The sequence below is a fragment of the Stereum hirsutum genome (genome assembly GCF_000264905.1).
Source record: "Stereum hirsutum FP-91666 SS1 unplaced genomic scaffold STEHIscaffold_5, whole genome shotgun sequence".
Classification (NCBI taxonomy): Eukaryota; Fungi; Basidiomycota; class Agaricomycetes; order Russulales; family Stereaceae; genus Stereum; species Stereum hirsutum.
Window position 1 is genome coordinate 1,047,796 of NW_006763135.1, and position 19,081 is coordinate 1,066,876.

Below are 19,081 nucleotides of genomic sequence, written 5' to 3' on the forward strand. Positions count from 1 at the left end.
GCTATCGAATGTTTTTATGCTTGGATGCCGCACTACTTTTACAATTGTAAAAAAAGCCGAGAAATGAATGCTATGTACGAGAGTCGGAATGGATGCTGCGTAGAAATCCTATTGTCCACTATGCCGATGACCACACCATCTATAGGATACCTGCTTCATCTAGCGCATCGAAGAGGGTACGCCACACAGCTAAGAAACCCCAACCCCACGAGAAAACTCCGGCAGATTCCTATGATACTCACAAGGCATCCTCCCAATCGCCATACCCTCTCCTGCATCCAATCTCTTCATCTTGGTCTCCGTCCTCCTCAACTCTACGTCGTCCGCTTCTCCATCCTCATCCCCATCCCCACGCATCCTTTTCCTACCCTTTCTACTTAGCCCAGTCCGAGAGGAAGAAGACCCAGAACCAACAGAAGAAGGTGGAGCAGGCACTCTGATCTTGACATAAAGACTCCCTGTATCTTCGTCCTCGAAGTGCCACGCGGCACAAACGCCTTCGCCGGGTGGATGAGGAAAGAATTCATCGTCGCTGATGGCGTGCCATGTTCCTTCGACCCCTCCCTCTTCATCATCTCCACCCTCTTCATTCTCTTCACCTTCACCCTCTGAATCCTCCTCACGCCTACTTGCCGCCCCACGACCCCTACGCCCAGAGGCCACATTGGCAGTAACAGTAGCAGGGCTAGCCGTAGCAACAGATGAAGGTAACGAAGAGCTCGGCGCTCCAGAATGTAATTCGGACTGCGTCGGAATGTATCGATACTCCCTCAAGAACGGATGATAAAGCGCATCCCTCGGGGTGATCCTCTTCGTCGAATCCGGATTCATAAGTTTCTTCAACAGATCCAACGCGTTGTCTATATCATCCTCGTACGCTGCTTGTTCTGGGTCTATCGATGGTGAGGACGAGGGAGCACGCGACGATGAAGCAACGGCATTATGCGGCTGACGTGACCGTGAGTTGGCTGAGGGAGGAGGTGGCGATGAGACGGTGACGGTCTTGTTTAATGTTCGTGGCAGACGGCGCGAGGAGGTGGATGGGGGTGCGGACATGGGTACTTGGAGCTGCCTCGATGAAGACGTTGTGGCAGTCGATGGAGAAGTTAACGTCCGAGGGGGACGACTGTCATTGTTGCGGTCGTGACTAGATTGTGAGGAAGAAAAGTTTTGATGGGAAGGTGCTATAGGTATACGTGTCACAGCAGGCTCAGAACGCGAGTGATATGGATAGAAGCGAGGATCGGCAGGACGTGGGATGCGTAGGTCGGGAGTCTGACGCTCAACAAAATCTTGCCAAGGCATGCCGTCTCTCTTGATCGTTGGAAGATTGGTGATGAAAGTCCGGCCTAAATTGTATCGTCAATCATCGTTGAGCGATGGAAGATGCGGTAAAAAATAGACTGACTGTGTAATGTTGCGACCTTCTCCATTTGCTTGTAACCAATGATAGTGGCGATTTCTACTAAGGCTTCCATATCGTCCTGGGATTGGAAAATGGGGAACTTCCCGGTGAGGAAGAAGAGCAGGATCATGCCTGCAGACCATACGTCGATAGCTAAGAGCAAATATACAACGTCAGCCACACTAAGATAACAAGAGAAGGATAGATCTTCGACGACAATCCCCACAAGGCAAAGAATTCTATGGTAAGAAAACAAAGTCACGTACCACCCGTTTGCTCGCCACACTTGAAGAGGACTTCAGGAGCGCGGAAGCCTCGCGTCCCTGCTCGATTGGCTTTAGAGTGTGGCCTACCTCATAATGCCAATTGAGACGTATATTGGGTGATCATCAGCTTTACATCATCTTAGATTCAGAAGGTTCGAACGCACCGATTGTCTTTGTCTGGATATCCCACTCTGTCTGCGGGCCATTTACTCCTCTGCCTCGCATCAAGTTGTCCCTCTTTGATTTTATCACGCACATCACGGCGAAATTCGGGTAGTTTACCGTGTGGGTGTTCTGGAGACGGAGGTCCATGAAGACAGACACCATATGTCTGATTCGTACTAGATGGCATTCGCTATGGTCGCAGAACAGTCAGATCCAAGACAGAGGTAGATGTATATATGCAGTGACAAGACTTACGCATGCCAGGCCAAAATCACATAGGGTCCCTACGCCAGTCTCGGGATCGAACAGGAAGTTTGCTGGCTTAACGTCTCGATGTATTATACGTCTCGAGTGTATGTCACGCAAGGCACGGAACATGCAGCGAAAATACGCTTTGACGCCTTCTAACGGTAGTACTTTGAAAAAGTCCTGCATCATGCGTATACAAGACAAAGGTCAGAAGTCATGACAAGAGCATATACGAACTGCCTGACGTACCCGAAAGTCTGCGTTCCGATGGTAAGGCATAACAGCGACGACCTGGTCCTCATGTCTGAACGCCGTGATGATCTGCGAGACATGCCTTGTGCCTCTACAATCCTCCAAGATCGAAATTTCATTCCGAATCCTCTCCGGATTGCTCGTCACGTAGATCCTCTTGATCGCCACAAAGACCTTCGCATCCTCCGGATGCGCCACACTTTGATAGTGGGCTGACGACTCTACAGGATGCCTGGCATGCCACGGCTTATTGTGCCACTTCTCATGATAGTGGAGGTCGATCGCCTTGTACACTGACGAGAACGTACCGGTTCCCAATCTGTCTACGATCTTGTAGTCGTTTGAGAGGCGAGGCATGGCTGCATGAAGGTCATCAATTTCTTGACGGATATTAGCCCGTTCTTCTGGGGGTTTAAGATGGATGGAGAGTTCTTCGTCGATAGAGGAAGAATCGGAGTCAGGGTCGGAGTCCTCGTCGTCGTCTCCAGATTGGCTCTCGTCGTCTTGCTCTTCGCACTCCTCCATCTTCTCGTCACCAGGAGCTCCGAAACCACCCAGGTCTTCCTCCTCTGCTTCTGCTTCTGCTTCTGCCTCTACTTCTGCCTCTGGCTCCGCATCTTCTGCCTCCATATCTTCCTCCTCTTCGCTCTCGTCCAGGTCGACCATTCGTGGTGGTTGGGGTTTCGGTTGATTAGTCACAGGAGCTCTGTCACAGACGATGTCGTACATTATAGGGATGAGACATTCCATTGTGAAAGAAAAGAAGAAAGGACGCACCGAATGACGGGGGCATCCGAGTCCACCACGCCTCGTTTAGCATTAGCTTTCCTATAAGAGCTCTTGTATGTCGCGTTCCGCGCGTCGGACGACGGGACCTCGAGCGGATTCGAAGAGTGATGCGATAGTGCCATAGCCATGATTATAACAAGTCGAGTTGAGTCGACAAAGTAGGAGCAAGGAGCGGTGATTATCGGTACGTCGTGGTCATAAATGAGGGAACATTTGCTAGAAATACTTTTGAAGTTTGAACCTACGCGTGGCGTCATGACACCGACGCGTCTTGCTAAAACATATCACGTGGTACGCGCTTGTGTCTTAGCGCCACACTGCCACAGTCAAGTTTTCAGCTTCCTCGCCACATTCCTCTAGGATCAACGATTGCGTGGAAGATGATCCATGAATCGTGTAGGTGGAAATTTGGGGTAACGAAACATGGACAAATAAAATCACAACCTCGCCCACAACGCCGCACTTTTCCTCCTTCTTCCCCTATCAGTATTCCTTTCCTCCTTCCCAACTCTCCTACCTTCCTTAATCCATCCGTCCGCCGCCAACACTGGGTCAACACCCTCCTTCTCACATGCCTCTCGCAGTTGTGGTACATGAAGAAGAGCCCAAGCTATTCGTTCATGCATCGAGGGTTGATTCGGAGCTTGGATGTCGAACGCTGGTGGGTGGCGATAGGCCTGCGCTGCTATGTGGATGAGGATCGCACTTATGGAACAAATATAAGGGTGTTATATTCGATGTGGTACGTGAGATAGAGGAGGGATGGGAGACGTACGAAGTCACGCCATAAACGGGTTTAACACCTCCCTGCTCCCTTCCAGTCAAAAACTGATGCATCCGTATATAATGCTCCTTATTCTCGTCACCGGTATCTTCTCCTTGCATTTCACCCTTTCCAACATGGCCATCATCTCTATCCTGATCCTGGATTCGACTCCCAACCCCAACACCACCGCCACAGTCATTGCTACACCGTCTCCTCGTCATAGCGTTCTTCCATCCACCGGATCCAGGTGGCCAAGCTAAATCACGATACGTATAATAGGACAGCTCGAACGAAGCCTGTTCTAGCTGCGTATCAGAGGCTTCCTCCCTAGCATCTTTCAGTGATGTTGATCCCGAGGCGGACGAGGCTGACGGCGTGGTGGAGGTGAAAGGTGCGGAAGTGGAGAGAAACGAAGCGAGTGGGTGAGAGAAGAGGGTGTGCACTTCGGGTGTGTTTAGAATGGGCTAGTCAAATAATGCGATTTGAGCATTGGAATATAGAGGAGATGGTGACGGAACAAAGAATTTACTCGGAGGGTGTTGTCAAGGATGAGAACGACTACTCTGAAACGGGATGTCAGTAAACGGCCCTATAAGTTCAAGGCTGAATGAAGCTGGCATACGGGGTCACGAGGATGTTGTTTCCAACCAGAAAGGGCTCCAAGACGCAAAGCAGCGGGACCTTATGCCTGTCTCTCGGCAAGCCGATCTGTATAGAGTAAATGCCATAGTATACTAACAAAATAACGATAATGGACGTACCTCTTCGAACGCTTCCCGTCTCTGAGAAACATTGAATGAATCAATACGAAATAAATGTAAAGCGAACACAAAATTGAGAACTCACAGCCGTATCCTCGATCGTCCTATCGTCTGGTTCGACTTTCCCTCCAGGTAGTGCTGTATCTCCGGCATACGACCTTAGGGTTTCCGCTCGTCTATTCTCCAGCAATACATTGACAATGCAGACGAATGATCACACGATTAGTTTGCATTTATGATGACACAGAGACACTGGGGAGTGAACGTACCTACCGACTCAGGAGGACGTAGAGGTCACCCATTCGGCCTGCACGCATGCAAACAAATGCAGTATCAAACGGAGAAAAGTCTCTAGCATTTCTCACAAGATACAAGACTGTTCATAGAGAGACGCTCACCTACGAATAATGCAACAAGTACCGCAGCGCACTGTGACCGTGGATAGAACGGTAACGGCGAACTTGGCCTCACCGAGCGACAGGACGCGAGGTTCCGTAGCGCACTGTGCACAATTATATCATGTAACCAGCAAGATGAATTAGTGTTAAATGCACAGGGAGAGTCTACAGAACACCCACTGCCTCGATTCGCGCTTGAGCGGATGCGGCGTATCGTGCAGGTTCAACTTCGGTCGATGAAATTTATACAAGTCTGAGGATTGTGTGCCCCGGCCGCTGGTGGGAGAAGATTTGGAGGTCGCTTTCTTGGACATTATTTACCGTGCAAATGAGTTTAGTTTGGTAGAATGTTTGAAGAGAGTGGATGACCTTGGTGTAGAGTTGACGTCCCCGTTGTTCGGTGAACGGAGGAGAGCAATGACGATCGTGTACCCCGCATTTCCGGTTACTTCAACGTGTTTGTTTGCCGGTGTGTGGCGTCGTTCTTGTGGCGTCGGTTCACCTCCAGCCTACCTGAGGCCGCATGTGTGGAATCCTGTCTTCAAGATCAACGGCAACGAGAACATAGCATGTCTTTAGCATATATATCACACTCCTGTGCATTGACAAGACCATAGGTTGCAGAGGGGCTCAAGGACGCGTGTATAGGGCGTGAGTGCCACCCGTTCTAAGTATAAGGCAGGTTATGAGCCGAGTTGACTGTACAAAACGAGGTAGTGGATCGAGCTGAAGAGATAAACACCAGGAGAAAAACATAAAACAAAGAGCCGGGTCAATACATACATAACCTCTGATCATAAAGGAGAAGGACATGACAATATACAAAGCTGAACTTGCTATACGAAGAAACGGAACACGAGACTACACAGTCCTGTCCACGGTCCAGACAACCTGCCAAGTCACCGACTCTGTACATTGCGTGAAGAGCAGGGCCGTATCCAAAGATAGCGTGTGCGAGAGCAGATACCTAAGCGTGTCTACGGTGAGAAGGTTAGGAGCGTGGCGAACGATTATGTTACAGACATGGATACCGAGGAAGAGAAGAAGGAAAGACAAGGGAAACGAGAAGTCCTGAATGGTGCAGTGCAGAGTGCCAAGATGGATGGTGCAGAAAGCGAGATAAGGTACAGGCCTGATATACACTCCTCGACCGACGTGATGTGCAAAATAAAGATGCCATCGACTAATGCGGAGGAATAACTTCGTCATCGACACCGGTCCAATCGTCACTGTCATCAGACCCAACTTCGAACTGCTCGTCGCCAACCTCAGTCGGAGCGCGCGACTCGGAAGACAACGAGAATACCTCATCATCGCTCAGCGCCGACTGGAACTCCATATCGCTCGGGAGATCATCCATCATGGACGGTGGCGACAAGAACAGATCCGTGCCTCCCATTGGGCTCATTGGGCTCGACATCCCGGCACGTTCGACGTCCGAGAAAGGTGACATGGCACCAGACCGGGGGGAGGTCGGGGAGAGGATATCATAGTTCGCCTCAGGAGAGAGTGCACGGTTAGGGGACGGTGAAGGCGAGGGTGCGATCGAGCGAGGGGCAGCAAGGGGCGTGAGATAGTTCGATGTGAGCATGGAAGAGGCGAGGAGGTCAGAGTCGGGTGTAGAAGAACGTGAAGGAATAGGTGAAGGAGCTAAGTACGTGAGATCCACGGCCAAAGGAGTCGAGGGGCTCGGAGTACGAACAGCTGGGAGATCGATAGGGCTGGACAAGGTGTCCGAGGATGTACTCGGTGGTGGAGATGGGTAGTTGAACCCTGGCTCGTCTGCGGTTGGAGTCGACAATGTCGAGGATGACTGCGCCCCAAATACCGGAGAGCTAGGGTAGTGGAACAGAACATCTCTATGTTCGCTGGTAGAGGGCTCAAGGGCGGGAGTCGATATTAAAGAGGTGGATTGCTGATAGCCGCCAGATCGTAAGAAACAATAGCTCTCTCGGATTCGACAAGGATTACGCACATCGTCGATAATATTAGGGCTAGACGCCGTCCGGCTTAGGGAACTGGGACCTCTACCATGCCTGAACCTAAGCCCGGACTGGTCCCCACCGATGTCGGCCCCACTCCTCCACTCGTCCATCTCCCTGGCAGCCAATTTCTCAAGCTCAATCGGGGAAGTCGAATATTCTGAGTCCAATGAGGACTTTCGACGCCTCCTCGTACTCTTCGCTTGACCCTCACCATTTCCTGAAGACGACGACGACGACCGCGAACTACTAGTCAGCGGCACAGCAATGGGCTGTCGGCCCCTGTTCCGTCGTTCCCTGAGACGAGCCTCCATAGTCTCCATCCAGGCATCCATCTTCGGACGAAGATGAGGTTCAAACACAAACTAGAGAACGTCATGGACGTTGTTTGACCAGATACCAGTAGGTCCATAAGTATACATCCTAGGATCCGATGACAGACGGATATAAACTGTGCGTACCTCCTTGAAAGCATAGGCCGCAGCAACTGTCCCAATAACGGCGACAATATATATCGCTGGCCCAGGCATATTTCTAGACTAAAGAGTGATTGACTCGGGAAAGAGGTGGGAGGGGAATATGGGACAAGCTGTGGTGCACGAAGTGGTGCGGGACAGCGAGCGTTCCTCCAGACATTCGTTCCGCAGGTTGCTTGCGTCCGTCCGCGGGCCGATCGCTCTCGCGGTCATCTTACTCGGCGTGGCACCACTCTAATCCCTCAGCAGTGGCACGACCACTGGCAGAATCCATAATCCACTTAGATTGCATAAATTCCTTCGACAGATTCCGATTCCTAAGTACTATTGCGACACGACGTCCGATATGCAGAAGTACGATGCAAAGGCGTCAACAAGAAGGACAACTAGAAAACGGTATGAAACAAGCATAAGACTAGAGTTACGACCGTTCGAACGTAAACTATCCATTGTCCAAACGAGCAGTACATCGAGTAGTAGAGAGCGGCGTCCGAGAGAGAAAGAAAGGGATAAAAGTTCTGCGCTGAAAAGAGAAGGATATACCATGAGATGGGGAGTGGAATATGGGACTTGGGGGGTTGTGGGGATGGAGAGAAAGTCCGAGCTATGATGAGTGTCTGAAAATGCAGGTGCGCGCGTAATTAAAGAGTGGACATAAACCAACGGAATGAACGAGCTAATGACGAAGGGGAATTATAGGGTCTGATGTCCATGACGGCACAGTCCATGCAAGTATACATTACGATACGATTCCATCAGAAGAGATGCGATGCCAGAGGAAGAGATGATAGGTGTGCGAGGGAGACAGCGTCAAGTTCGTACAAAGGCAAGAAGACTAGATGAAAGTGTCTCTACGCCTCGCGGAGGATCGCATCTATGGAGTCGTTCAGGAACTGTTTCCGTGGGGCCAGGTCCGCCTTCGGGAAACGAGCCATGATAGCCTCGCGTGCGGTTCTTGAAAAAAATCGAAGAAGTCAGTTTCGCCACTACTAGAGTCTCAGCATAAAGGCCACTCACTTCTTTGTAACGGTCATCAAGTCTTGGGTGCTGAGATAATTACGCAACGCCTGTGTCAACTCATCGTCCGTCGGATCCGTGCTGTTGCTAGGCCCTGCGAACGGATTCACCGAAGTCGCCAACGAGAACGTCGACATCCGCGGTTGCGCCATCCCACCCCCCATTGAAGGAGGAGCACCACCTGCAATTGACTGCCCTGAAGACATATTCCCCATTCCTGGAGCCATACCTCCGCCGAACGGATTTTGATTGAACGACATCATCGTATTCCTCGGCCCACCAGGTGGCATCATTCCGTAGACGCTTCCGGTCTGCTGGTAAGGCATACCCATCTGCATGTGGCCACCATAATCTGAACCCGCAGCGGACCCGGCGTAGCCCGTACCGAAAGGCATGAATGGCAGTTGAGGCATAGCACCGTACTGTGACATCGGCGGCTGCTGATGACCACCGTACTGAGACATACTGCCTTGCGACGGGTGGCTACGAAGGTCCTTCTTGGAGTCCATGACGTTTGTATCGCGGTAGAAATCGCCTGCTTGGGATCCGTACGGTGACTGTGCTCGAGACTGCGCTCTGGAATGAGGTGGAAGGTGCGACCCAGGCTTGCTGTACATGTCACCCTGGTGTGAACCTTCCCATGTCTCGGCTTCGTAATCTAAAGGAAACATAGTGAGGATGGAACAACCAAAACCAACGAACTAAAAGACGTACCGCTGAACTTCTTGAGCGGAATCATACTCTCGTGGAACACATCATCCTCGTTGACAATGACCTTCTTGTCCTTACCCTCGCCGACGATCAAACGTGTGCTACCCCAACCGAACTCGTCCATGCACCAGAAGGAGTACACTGGCAGCATGAAACTCCAGACAGGATAACTGTGGCCGAGGGGTCAGCGTCGAAAACATCTCAAGAAGCGAGAGGAAGGATACATACGACAACAGGTAAACAACCATCCACCCAACGAGCATGAACTCTCGCTTAATGATGAAGACCAAGGCCTGAAGACCGTAAACGGCGGCGATCATGATGATAGAGATGATGGGGATGGCCGCTCCGCCAATGGCGACAATGATGATCAGGTAGAGGAGCTGTGAGCCACCTATTAGCTTTGATTCAACCCGCTCAAACGGCAGTAAAGTCAACTTACGTAGACGACCGTAGCCGGAAGAATCTATAAAGTAACGACACTATCAGCCAAATTTCGTTACCGCACTGCATTGAACAAAAGTACTCACCAAAGTTCCCAAAAGATCAATGAAGACGAAGAACCTCATAGAGAAACAGCAGAAACCAAACAACTCAGGCAAAAACACCAGCTCGCAAAGATTATGAACCGTCGAGTTGATCCACCGACGCCTCTGGGACAGCAGCACACGCCAAGACTCAGGAGCGACAGTGTGCGCGACGGCATCCGGAGTGAACTTGGTCTTGAAAGTCGGGAAGTGCTTCATCATGAGCGTAGTGAGGTAACGATCTTCACCGAGGGAGAACAAGTTCTTCTTGTGGAGCGTGTCGACCAGGTTCTCCGAGTATTCATCGATGATACGACTGGAGATGATGACGGGACGACCCTTGTCGGCGGTACGGATACGGTACATGGAGAAACAACCGGGAAGACAGGTGACGGAGCCGAACAAACTCTCGAAGGCCTTGGACAAGTGGTGAGAGATGTAGTACTCGTATACCTGGAGAGTAAATTCAGAAAAAATGGGCAGAAGGACAAGAACGCTTATACGAACCTGAATCATGGTCCACCAAGAGCCTTCAGGGTTCTCCAATTTCGTCTCGCCACAGATACCGATGATACTCGAATCATCGGCGACCGACGCGACCAGACGATTCATAGAGTCGGGTGTAACCGTCTATATGGGGCAGCTCTTCGTCAGTCATGGCAAACAAGACAAAACACAACATGAACTTACAGTGTCCGCATCAACAGTGAAGATATACTCATAAAAGGCTGGATCTATCCCAATGACATTCCGCATCTGGTGGTAAATCTCAAGCTCCAAAGGTGCCATCGGGCTGTCGAAGTGGACCTTGTTGAGGTACGACATGAGAAGGATCTGACTGTCACGTTTCCCGCGGTTACCAGGCTTTTGACGTTCGCTCGGCTTGCCGACTTTGACGACCACCATGTATCTACAATACAATCAGTATGACAAAATATGTAGAACGAAGAGCAAAGAGAAAAGCTTACGGGACGACATGGCCCTCGAACTCATACAAACCGGAGTAAACCTTCCCGTAGTTCAGCTGCTTCGAACCTTCACCAATCGACCTGAACAGGAGAGGCTCAGGATCAAGCTTAGGGTCGACACCGAGAACATCTAGGACAATGCGAGGCGTAGTGCGGTCGTTGCCGCTACCAATGATATTTCCGTCGCAGATGATGAAGATGAGCTTTCGCTTGTCGTCGTAGTTCAGATTGGCGAGCGAGTCGATAGTACGACGGAGCGAATCTTCGCCTTCGGTATAACAGGGAACCTGGCACAGGACGAACTTGTCGAGCATCTCGGGATTGCGTTTGCCACCGAGCTGCAACGCGGCCAAGACTGAAATGAAAGGATAGAGATGGTCAGCACCAGTGATAATGGAGATGGAAAACAATCAGTAACTCACACTTGACCACCATGGAAGACGCTAGAATAATCGATGCCGCCAACAAGATGTAATTCTGGACCTGACACCTCGCCGACTTGCGGAAGTCGACCTCGCCGATATAGAACTTGTTGTTCAAGCAAGCCAAGTTTTGCGCGACGGTCGTGGCGTCCATCGATTCCATGACGCTGTTCAGCGTTTTCGTGATGTCATTGCCGGGCTGCTGTTGGAAGACGTCGGTGATTGAAGAATCGAGGAACTCATAGCTGGTCGTGGCAGAGTTCTGGTCGATGGTGTAGAAGTAGTCGGTCAGATCGTAGAGGTGATCGTTGTAGATGGCCCAAGTCCTATAGGCCACAAGAAAAGTCAAATGTGTTAGGATCCAACAGTAACGAACGAATGAAGGTGATACACTGACTTGGTGTCTGTCGAAGAAGAATCATCGTCGGAACTCGTAGCTTGCGATTCAATGGTCGATTTGGTGTACACCAAAGGTCCCTTGATATACTTCTTGATCACAGGCTGGAACGTCGATGTGTACCAATCACTATCCGAAAGCTTACTCGACGAATCCGTCGCCAAGGCGCCCGATGTATGTACCGCGGTAGTGACAGTGGCCGTAAAGTTGGCGTACGACAGCGTGAGCGTATCGTCGGAGACGAGGTCGGGGCAAGCGAGAATGAGTGGTGGAGGGAAATAGTTCGTAAGATCCTGCCCAGCCAATTCCTCAAGCGTGTCCGAATCGTTACTGTCCTCGCCGGAGATATCACTGTGCTGGCCTTTAACGAAGTTCGTGATATCGTAGACGTTGCCCTGGATCGCAACCCAATAATCGTTATCACCAGTGTGCTCGGCCACCTCGTCCACGTTCCACGCCTTGTCGGAATCGGGACAAAGCAAACGGCCGAACTCGACGATGTAGAAGATGATGAAACAGTTCAGGAGGAAGATGAGGAGGAAGATGGTGAACTTCTCGCGCCAGGCCAGCCGAACATCCGGGCGTTTCATCCGACCGATATACGTGAGCATGAACGTCGGAATCCACCAAGTCATGAGCCAGCACACCCGCAGCCACCACTTACGAGCAGTCGTGACAGGCGGGGTGTCGAGCGCCACCTCTTTAGGCACAAGCTCCTTCGTAGCCGCAGGCGTCGAGGGCATCTCATCGGTGAGACCCTTCTTGTCCGAGCCGTAGTCGTGCCATTGGCCGTCACCTTCATACTGGGGCGTAATGTTGACGTCCGAGTAGCCCACCGCCGCGTAGCCGGTCGCGGTGTTGGGAGCACGATACTGCGTGCCGTGGCTGCCAGTGCGCGCAAGAAGAAGGTCGTCGGCACTGTCACCATACTCTTCTCGTCGTGGTGTGGGTGGGTCCTGATGGTCATACTCGGTAGTGTCCTCCGGATATGCGCTCTCACTGTCGTCCACGCCCTCGCCCGACTCCTTCCTGTCCTTCTCCGAAGCCCGCAGAACATCCTCTACCGACTTCCAGGCGCCGTACGAGAGCCAAATCATCCTATGTCCGAGAACGTAATCCGTCCCTTCCTTCCACCCATTCGAAGACGCACATTGTCGAATTCGCTCCTCCTCGGACCCACGCATAGTGGGAACGTAACGGTCGCAGAACGCGAGTTGCTCATAGTCGGCGACATACTCCGTCTTGCGACGGGCGACGATGTCGGGAAGTAGGAGAGAGCGGATCTGAGCCTTCACTCGTCTCTTATCGAACGAATTGGAGGAACCAGAGTCGTTAGGCCGGATACACGAGACCGTCCATAGTCGTGTGCGGTCGAGAGTGGAGATGATCTCGGAAAGGTTGAAATTGAGCTGAGTCGTGACGGGGTAAACCTTCGTAGGGTCGAGATGGGGGTGCTCCTCCACTGTGGGAGAGCTCGAGCCGGAGGCAGGAACGGGGGTTGGATGACGCAACGGCCGCGAGGAGACCTGTGCCTGAACAATGGCGTTTTCGTCCTTGCTATGCTTCTCCGCGGCGAGTGACGGTCCGGAAAACAATTTGGAAACGAACGAATCGGATGAAGAGCGAAGGAGAGTGACGAAGGCGGAGTCCAGCATGTCCGTGTCCTTCTCCACGAAATCGGTGGTCTCGTAATTGCAGGGACCCGCGTAGTGATTGATACCAAACGTATTCGCGTCGGCACCGGTGCTGGCGACGAAGGATGCATGACCGCCGCACTTCGACACAATTTCCTGCAGCAGGTCCTCGTCCCTCTTGTCGCCGCTCTTGCCCGACTTGAACGACGAGCACGCCTTGTTCATCACCCCCAACATTCCCGCGGGCTTCTTGTGCGCCCGTTCATTAAGCTGAGCACCACGAATAAGCTCGATGCAGGCCGAGTTATCCATGACAGTGATGGCTGGAAGTGAGATGCCATCGCCAACGAGGTGTCCGTTGTAGCCCACACTATCTTCGAAGATATTCCGCACAACATAAGAATGAACCATCTCGTCTTGGAAGTTGATGCAGAACTCGTCGAACCCGTTCTGACCGTAGGCGTGGATGAGAGGAGCATTGAACATCATCGAAGCAGTCGAGGCGGGCCCACGGGATTGGAACCCAGGCTGGTCAAGGAGCACGACCTGAGTGTGCGGGGGCGGGTCCGAAGCGCTCGGGGCCACGCGGTGGTTGGCGGTCTCAACGACGAATGCGAATAGGATGGCGTACAAGTCGCGAACGAAATGATCTCGTTGTGCTGCGCTTTGTTGGGCGTTCATCAGAACGGTGTAGAGCTCCTTGCGGACGTAACTCGTCTTGTTTGTCAGCGTCTGGGCTAGGTCCTCCGAAGGCACACCGAGCAAACGGGCGGCGTGATCGAGGACGAGGACGTTCGCCACGTAGGCAGAGGCGTCCTTATAGTCGCCGTCACCGAACTGAAGGTTCCCGAGGAGGAGAATGGCGACAATGAGGCTGAAAACAGCGGAGATGTGCTTCGCCTTGAAACCCAACGTCCGCAACGCCACACGCAAATCCTCCATAGCGATTGAATCGTCGCTGAACGGCCCTGAAGGAAGACGATAGCAACCTGATGAAGCGAGGAGGGCATAGTCCGAAGGATCCTCCAGGTTGAACGCATCCCGCTCGGCAGGCGTGGCGCCCGCCAGGAGCTGGTAGAATATGTGGTACGTTCGCTCTTCGTGACTGAGCCTATTAAGGCGTGATTTGTCGAGACCATACGTGAGAACCTTCGCGCCACTGAGACGACCCCGCTCATTGAAGTGCAGCTCGAAGTATCGACCGTGGCGTGAGGCGTTCGGGTTGAGAAGGGTCTTGGCGTTGCCGAACGCATCGAGAACAGGAGCGAGAGCCCTGACCTGCTCTGCGAGCTTCAACTCGCGCTTGGAGTGTGTCGAGAGTCGAAGGATTTGGTTGATGAGCAGGTCACGACTGAATGACTTCCCGGAGCCTGTGATTCCTCTGAACGTGGCGGCATTAAGCCCGCTGGTTTCCAGTGGCCAAGGCGAGAAAGGAGACATACCGGAAAACGACCGCCTGAGACTCTGTCCGCCTCCGCATGAGCAAATACACTTTGGCCGCGAGATCATAGAGATGGGGTGGTAATGGTTGCGAGGAGCCAGTGAGTGGGAGGGAAGTGTCCTTGTAACACCGCTCCTCGTACTCTTGTGCGCTGACATCGTTGGTGTTCGCCAAAGCTTTGTAGGGGTTGACGACGACTAGGTGGGATGAGTTAAGTCTGCTATAAGGTAGGTCAGCTCTAAAGCGAGCCTGGAGAACGGCGAGAATGGCATCGTCGGAGGGGTAAACGGTCGCAGACGCGGAAGAAGAAACGAGGTCGACGAGGTCGCCAGAGTTGACGGCCGGAGACGACGACGAGGAAGAGGCCATGGCCGTCGAGAAGAAAGAAAGGAGAGAAGAGTGCGCCGGGCGCTGTCGAGGCTGGCAGCGACGAAGACCCTGGCTGGCTGGCTTGGGAAGAGAATCGAATCGGACGTGTGGGTGTGGTCCTTGCCCAACCCGTCATCCCCTCGCTCTCCCCACGCGGCATTCTCCGGTCGCTCTAAAGCTGCCGCAACGGCGACGGTCTCCCTTCCCGCATCGCAGTACTGCCCAGGAAACAACCATCACATTTCTTTTTCGGAAAAACAAACGGGTTCTAAGTGCTACATGCGTGGAACTTAGGGGTACGACGAAAACAGACACAGAAAGAAATGTCCCATGGATATCACATCGCACAAATCACGACTCCTCCTCATCCTCCTCAACAACCCCGTTCGGGACATTTTCTGACTCTGCTCCAGGTAGTCAGCGGGACATGGTTAGATATCATGACGGACAGGAGCAGTATCAATGTTGCGCACCTGCATGTGCGTCTCCGTTGATGGCGGGTGCCTCAACATGCACAGGCGAGTCCTGCTCGTCTGCCGCTGGCTCGTCGCCACCCTGCTCCTCACGCCTCAACGCCTCCTCCCAGCCCTCCTCGAACAGATCAGCCTGCTCGTCTGGCGACGCGATGGCAGCTGCAATCTTTGGGCGGTTCTTAGCCTTCAAGTCTCCGCGCCATGCTTCCACCACTCTCGGCACATGGCTGTGGTGCATCGATGTCAGCCATCAAATCAAGACACGCGGATTGAAACCAGGTTTTTGAAACGTACCTAGGGGCATAAGTACGCGCGAACATGGCTGCTTCAGGTATACGTTGTGTCTTCACCAAAATGTCAATGCAACCCTTCGTGTCCGCCAGCTGGAAGAGCGTAGCGAACGCGATGTTGTTCTGGCCCTTTTCGCCTATCCGGGGAGTAAATCATCAGTGTCAGAGGCGTGACAATGCGACGGCGCTGACGAGACACGTACTCGCTTTGGCGGCCAGGTCTTCCAGCCCGCTCCTGTCACCCGTTGAGAGCAGTAGCAGCATCAATGCGCCGAGATCGTTCGCCTTGTCAAAGCACTCCTTCGCGAGATCGAACCGCCACACAGCAAGCGCGCGATCTCCGACCGCCTTCCACTTGGACTCCGCCTCGGTCTCTGGTACCCCCCGCACAATCTCAAGCGCAGAGTCCAAATCATCCAACTGCAACGACAGGTCGAATTTGTGGTCCGGGTCGGTCGTCACCTGGAGCGCGAGCTCCTTGAGGTCTGTGGCGTGACGAAACTCATCAGTCAGCGGATCTGTGGCGCGTTCCAGTCAAGCGAGAACAGACCTCGGCCCTCAAGGAATCTTGCGACCTTGTTCCGTTGGTCCTTTGGAACCGTGGGCAAGATCTCAGCAGCCGCGTCCATGTCACCGCGCAGCACCGCCGTCTGGTACTCGATTACGCTCAAAGCCAGCGCGTAGCCATATACGTTCATGTCTTTGTCGGCAACATAAACTCGGTTGTGGGCAGGAATGTATCCGAGTAACGACATCGGCCTACACTCACGTTTAGCAGAAATAATCGTAGAGATGACAAAAACGCTTACCTGTCAAAGTTTGTGATGGAATACGACTCATTGCCAACGAAGTAGTTGAGGCGGTTGGCGGCATTGGTGTAGATGAAGCAGTCGCCAATCCACTTCGCGGTGCGGACGCTATGACCAGGTCAGAGAGTGAACGCAACAATTCAAAATAGTGAATACACACCTTTCGGGAACTTCAGCAATGACCTCGAACGCTTCCTCAACACCTTCATCACCAATATCCGCGCCTTCCTCAAGTTTAGCATTATACGCATCTCGGTCGAAACGAAGAATATAGAACGATTCTTCGGCCGCGACCGCCACAAGCGTGCCGGTACTCGACCAGTACAGCTAATCAAGAATAGCATGCCCGAATTAGATAGGATGCCACGCAGTCGATTTCTTGAGAACTCACGCTCTTCGACTCAACGTCGATCCTCCGCACAATCTCTCCACTCTCCCAATCCCAAAACAGAACGAACCCATTTCCGCGAGCCCCGAGCAAAGTCCCACCATGTAACGACTCGATGCCCCACGAGCCCGCGCCCTTCATGCCCGGCCCACCACGCTCCCTGAAGTTCTTGTACACCCTCACCTTCAGCTTACCCTCCAAAACGGCATACGTATTTGAGTCTCCTGCCCACGCGAAGGAACTTCCGTTGCCGAACGACTTGTTCCGCCACGCGAGAGCAGTGTAGTTGATGTATTCGCCGTCACCCACGACGGTAACGAACCGGCCGTTCGGAGAGTGCGTGAGAGATGTGGGGAATATTTCGGTGGAGCCCAGTTCCTTGATGGACAGGGATATGCGGGAACCTTCGGTGAAGCCCTCGTCCGAGACCGTTTGGAGGTTGGCAGAGAGGACGGAGTTATTGCGGGTGTATATGAGCTTTCCGGAGGGGTCCATCGAGAATGTTGGCTCGTCGCGACCAAGCTACACCGAGCGATTGAGAATTTGTTACTTGTACAATGCCATTGAAAGCAAACACATACCTTGATGACCACCGAACCCTCATCGAATCCGACGGCCACTTCGTTAGACTCCTTCCGCACGGCAATGCACCAAGCACGCTCTAAGCCGTAGCTCAGGGTGTTCTCCAAACGATATGTTCCACTGTTCCAGATCTTCACAGTCCCGTCCTCGCTACCACTGATGACAATAGGGAGGTTGGGATGGAACACGGCGAATGAGACGTTGTTCGTGTGGCTCTCCATAGTCTGCACGCAGCTCTTGCTGAGGTAGTCCCATATTTTGACCGTCTTGTCGTCGCCGGTAGTGACAAGGTATGGCTTGTCCGCACCAGGGTAGAACTCGACATAGTTGACGCCCTTGTCGTGCGCCTCCATGGTGAAGTTAGGAACAGGAGCGCCGAGAGACCAGATCTTGACGGTACGGTCGAGACATGCAGACGCGAAGGTATTGGCATCCTTCGGATTGATGGCAATGTTCATAATATAATGCGTATGGCCTTCATACGACTATAGCACCACCTTCATCAGTATACCGCAGTTTCGTGTGTGGCGATAGAAACTGAAATGGCAGACGCACCTGAATGCACTTCCATTGCTTATCCCAGTCCCAAGCCTTGATCGTCATATCATCACTCCCGGTGAGCACAATGCTCGCACTAGGATGCACCGTAAGGCATCGAATGTAGTCCGGGTGCGCTTCGAATGCGGTGACCTTTTCGTGCGTGTTGTAATTGAAGACGCGTAGCTGGAAGTCGTCCGAGCCCGCGACGAACCAGTTCTTCCGCGCAATGAAGCGACAGCACCGGACGGGAACCTCAGCAACCTCAAACGTCTTGACGAGGGCACCAGTTTCGTGGTTGTAAATGTTGACGGTGCCGTTGTAGAGACCTGCAAGGAGCCATGGTTCCGTAGGGTGGAAGTCGACGGCCTTGACGCGGTCTGACCGATTGAATTGTTTTCGCTGTGGGCACCGTGGTATTAGAATATTTGATGAGGATACGTTATATTCGACTCACTGTCACGTCCAGCAACATTAGGACAGCGCGGGCGGGGTATACTTTGTGGACGGGATGGATGAGGTCTGTTACTGCCACTCGGAAAGGAAAGCTTGTAAACGTGGCGTGGCCAGCTCGCGTTTCGCCACCGTCCCCCCTGCAACACGTCCATCACCATCTTCTATCTATATTCACCAAAAACTGTTCTGGATATTTGAGCCGCGTCTTTCAATATGTTATCCCACGATGAGCAGTCTGCCATTTCTGGGAACTTTATGGTACGCATCAACACGGGTCTAAGGCTAATAACCAGGATCCCTCCATAGCACTTTGCCTCTGTGCGCAAGGTTAGCTCAAGGTTAGCTGCTGTGTCTTCGGTCGTATGGAAGGCTGGAACATGAGCTTTGCATCTTGAAGAGACACACAGCAACACCTCACTATCTTCCTCATTCTGGGCTCGATCCCTCCTATGCTGTGTATCTACCACGCTTGTGATCATCCTGCTGGTCGCGCTCTTTTCATCTCAGGACGGACCGGATCAGGTCGACGACCAACAACTTTCAGGCAAGAT

The 19,081-nt window shown here is 52.5% G+C and overlaps 5 protein-coding genes across 5 annotated transcripts; all 5 read right to left on the reverse strand.

The window, feature by feature from the left end:
* Positions 1-20: 20 nt before the first annotated feature.
* STEHIDRAFT_167410 (kinase-like protein) lies at positions 21-3,254 on the reverse strand (the record flags this gene model as incomplete). Its single annotated transcript, XM_007302685.1, has 7 exons — positions 21-1,349; positions 1,409-1,558; positions 1,672-1,754; positions 1,836-2,026; positions 2,092-2,265; positions 2,335-3,043; positions 3,115-3,254. The coding sequence occupies 7 exons, from the start codon at positions 3,252-3,254 to the stop codon at positions 190-192; spliced, it is 2,607 nt and encodes an 868-aa protein (XP_007302747.1). The 3' UTR covers positions 21-189.
* A 309-nt stretch (positions 3,255-3,563) lies between these two features.
* Positions 3,564-5,365, reverse strand: STEHIDRAFT_55559 (uncharacterized protein; the record flags this gene model as incomplete). Its single annotated transcript, XM_007302342.1, has 10 exons — positions 3,564-3,831; positions 3,902-4,039; positions 4,265-4,356; positions 4,422-4,455; positions 4,515-4,600; positions 4,654-4,674; positions 4,739-4,829; positions 4,927-4,960; positions 5,052-5,155; positions 5,232-5,365. The coding sequence occupies 10 exons, from the start codon at positions 5,363-5,365 to the stop codon at positions 3,564-3,566; spliced, it is 1,002 nt and encodes a 333-aa protein (XP_007302404.1).
* A 1,745-nt stretch (positions 5,366-7,110) lies between these two features.
* Positions 7,111-7,563, reverse strand: STEHIDRAFT_36112 (uncharacterized protein; the record flags this gene model as incomplete). The annotated part of the gene is made up of 2 exons (XM_007302214.1): positions 7,111-7,398; positions 7,495-7,563. Coding segments are annotated over 2 exons (357 nt in total), but the record flags the coding sequence as incomplete, so codon positions are not given.
* A 459-nt stretch (positions 7,564-8,022) lies between these two features.
* Positions 8,023-15,178, reverse strand: STEHIDRAFT_167412 (uncharacterized protein). The gene is made up of 12 exons (XM_007302686.1): positions 14,628-15,178; positions 11,552-14,566; positions 11,155-11,480; positions 10,733-11,087; positions 10,455-10,674; positions 10,272-10,394; positions 9,768-10,217; positions 9,680-9,703; positions 9,466-9,620; positions 9,241-9,407; positions 8,527-9,184; positions 8,023-8,463 (listed from the first exon to the last, which is right to left on the reverse strand). Exons 1-12 carry the CDS (start codon positions 14,993-14,995, stop codon positions 8,361-8,363), a joined length of 5,964 nt encoding a protein of 1,987 aa, XP_007302748.1. The 5' UTR covers positions 14,996-15,178; the 3' UTR covers positions 8,023-8,360.
* Positions 15,179-15,338: 160 nt separating this feature from the next.
* Positions 15,339-18,576, reverse strand: STEHIDRAFT_120258 (coatomer protein). Its single transcript, XM_007302687.1, has 10 exons — positions 18,532-18,576; positions 18,093-18,476; positions 17,537-18,022; positions 16,959-17,477; positions 16,728-16,894; positions 16,568-16,675; positions 16,309-16,517; positions 15,962-16,243; positions 15,763-15,895; positions 15,339-15,695 (listed from the first exon to the last, which is right to left on the reverse strand). The coding sequence occupies exons 1-10, from the start codon at positions 18,547-18,549 to the stop codon at positions 15,455-15,457; spliced, it is 2,547 nt and encodes an 848-aa protein (XP_007302749.1). The 5' UTR covers positions 18,550-18,576; the 3' UTR covers positions 15,339-15,454.
* Between the last annotated feature and the right edge of the window lie 505 nt (positions 18,577-19,081).